The sequence below is a fragment of the Amyelois transitella genome, chromosome W (assembly GCF_032362555.1).
Source record: "Amyelois transitella isolate CPQ chromosome W, ilAmyTran1.1, whole genome shotgun sequence".
Lineage (NCBI taxonomy): Eukaryota > Metazoa > Arthropoda > Insecta > Lepidoptera > Pyralidae > Amyelois > Amyelois transitella.
In genome coordinates, this window is record NC_083536.1 from 8,859,012 (window position 1) to 8,861,242 (window position 2,231).

The window sequence follows — 2,231 nt, forward strand, 5'->3', positions numbered from 1 at the left end:
TCCCTATTCCGCATGCATCTAAGTAACGCTTTGGTGATCCAAGGTTTCATGATACGATTTCTAACCGGAACTTTTTTAATACTTTCATTTGAGATAATAATACTTTGTAGGGATTTGATGAGATAATCAGCAGCATCGTTAGCATCTGTTATCTGATAAATAGGGGAGAAATTATATTCTCTGAAGGTGCTGTCTAGGTCTTCATAGTCATAACTCTTAATTGTACTTTGATTCGGGGAGCAAGGCATTTCTGATTTAAGATTAATGTTAAGAACTATGGCATGATGGTCAGTTATTGAGGATTCAACGACGCAGTGCGTGATGATGCCGCGCTGGCAAGTATCACTGTGTCATCTAGGGCTCCGGATTTTTGGACAGACCAACCGCGACTCTGGTTTGTTCAATTTGAAGCCGCAGTAGAAAGCCAAAAACTCAGCGATGCGGCCAAGCAAAACCTGGTAGTTACGAAGCTCAACAAAACAGCTATTCAACAAGTAAGTGATCTGTTATTGTCTCCACCAGAAACCAAAAAGTACCAGACCCTTAAAGATCGATTACTTCAAGTTTTCGAGGAATCGGAAACTAGGCAATTTCAAAAATTGCTTAGCGAGATGGAGCTCGGTACTCAGAAACCGTCTCGGTTACTTCGGCGTATGAGAGAATTGGCTCGGGGAAAAATACCGGACTCCACATTGCAAATAATGTGGAATGGTCATCTTCCATCTGCTGTAAAAGCTGTTTTAGCAGTAACCGAAGTGAAGGAGGAATTGCCTATAGTGGCTGACAAGGTTACGGAGGCGTCCAGGCCCGTCGAAGTGGCAGAACTGGAGTCACGCTCCACAACCAACACTACTAGGGACCTGACATTCATGATTCAGCAGTTGAGCATCGAGGTTGCGGAACTACACCGTTCTCGAAAACCGCAAAGAGGGCGGCGAGGTAGACGATTCCGACCGCCTAGTTCGAGAACTAGGGACTCCAGCAGGAACCGTAAACATCCAGAGTGGTTATGCTTTTACCACTATCGCTATGGCGAGAAGGCTACCAGGTGTGTCAACCCATGTAACTGGAGGCAGGGCAGACCGTCCACGCCAGCGGAAAACCAGCTGCGATACATCCAGTGACGGAGGGTTGTGTCGCTACAATCAATTACCGTCTGTGCGTAAGTGATAAAAAAACTAGAATTAGTTATTTAATAGATACCGGGGCGGATGTGTCTGTTATCCCAGTGACAAGAGAGTTAATGTCGAAAAATATCGCGTGTGAAAAATATAAAGTGTATGCGGCAAACGGCACGGAGATCAAAACGTACGGTACGCGAACTCTAGTCTTAGATCTTAATTTAAGGAGAGCATTTAGGGGGAACTTCATCGTAGCGAATGTTCGACAACCTATTATTGGTGCCGATTTTTTAGGCCATTTGGGTTGTTGGTAGATTTTTAGACGCCCGAAAATTGAGAGATAAAATAACTCACCTAAATGTTCTCGCTTCGGTTATTAGCGATAGTACAGCGGATTCATCGATTAAGACGCTAGACTGTAATAAAAAGTGGCATGAACTTTTATGTAATTACGAAACCTGTGTCCTACAAGGACACACCTAAACATTCAGTATACCATTTTATTGAAACAACGGGACCGCCTGTTTTCGCAAAGGCGCGACCCCTTCCCCCAGATAGGTATAAAAAGGTAAAAGAAGAATTTCGGATAGTGACGGAGTTAGGCATCTGCCGACCATCTAAAAGCGCGTGGGCAAGTCCATTACATGTAGTGCCGAAAAAGAATGGTGAACTACGGCCCTGTGGCGACTATAGACGGTTGAACGCGATGACTAAACCCGATCGTTATCCGATTCCGAGGTTACATGATTTTAAATATATTTCGGCGGGAAAGAAAACCATTTTTAGTCGATTAGATCTAAACCGGGCATACCATTTTATACCTACTTTTCCAGAGCATATAGAGAAGACTGCGATCATAACGCCGTTTGGGTTGTTCGAGTTTCCGCGAATGACCTTTGGCTTGCGCAACGCAGCGCAGTCATTTCAACGGTTTATGGATACAGTCGTACTAAAAGGACTCAATTTTTTATTCCCGTATGTCGATGTCGTCATTATAGCCAGTGAGAATTCCGAACAACACAAACGTCATTTGAACGCAGTTTTCGAAAGGTTTAACGAATATGGTATTACAATCAATGTGTCTAAGTGTGCATTTGGCGTGTCTGAAGT

The 2,231-nt window shown here is 43.8% G+C and overlaps 1 protein-coding gene across 1 annotated transcript; it reads left to right on the plus strand.

Annotated features, from left to right (window-relative positions):
- The first annotated feature begins 611 nt into the window (after positions 1–611).
- On the plus strand, positions 612–1,124 carry LOC132904152 (uncharacterized). Its single transcript, XM_060954069.1, has one exon. It carries the CDS (start codon positions 612–614, stop codon positions 1,122–1,124), a length of 513 nt encoding a protein of 170 aa, XP_060810052.1.
- Positions 1,125–2,231: the final 1,107 nt, after the last annotated feature.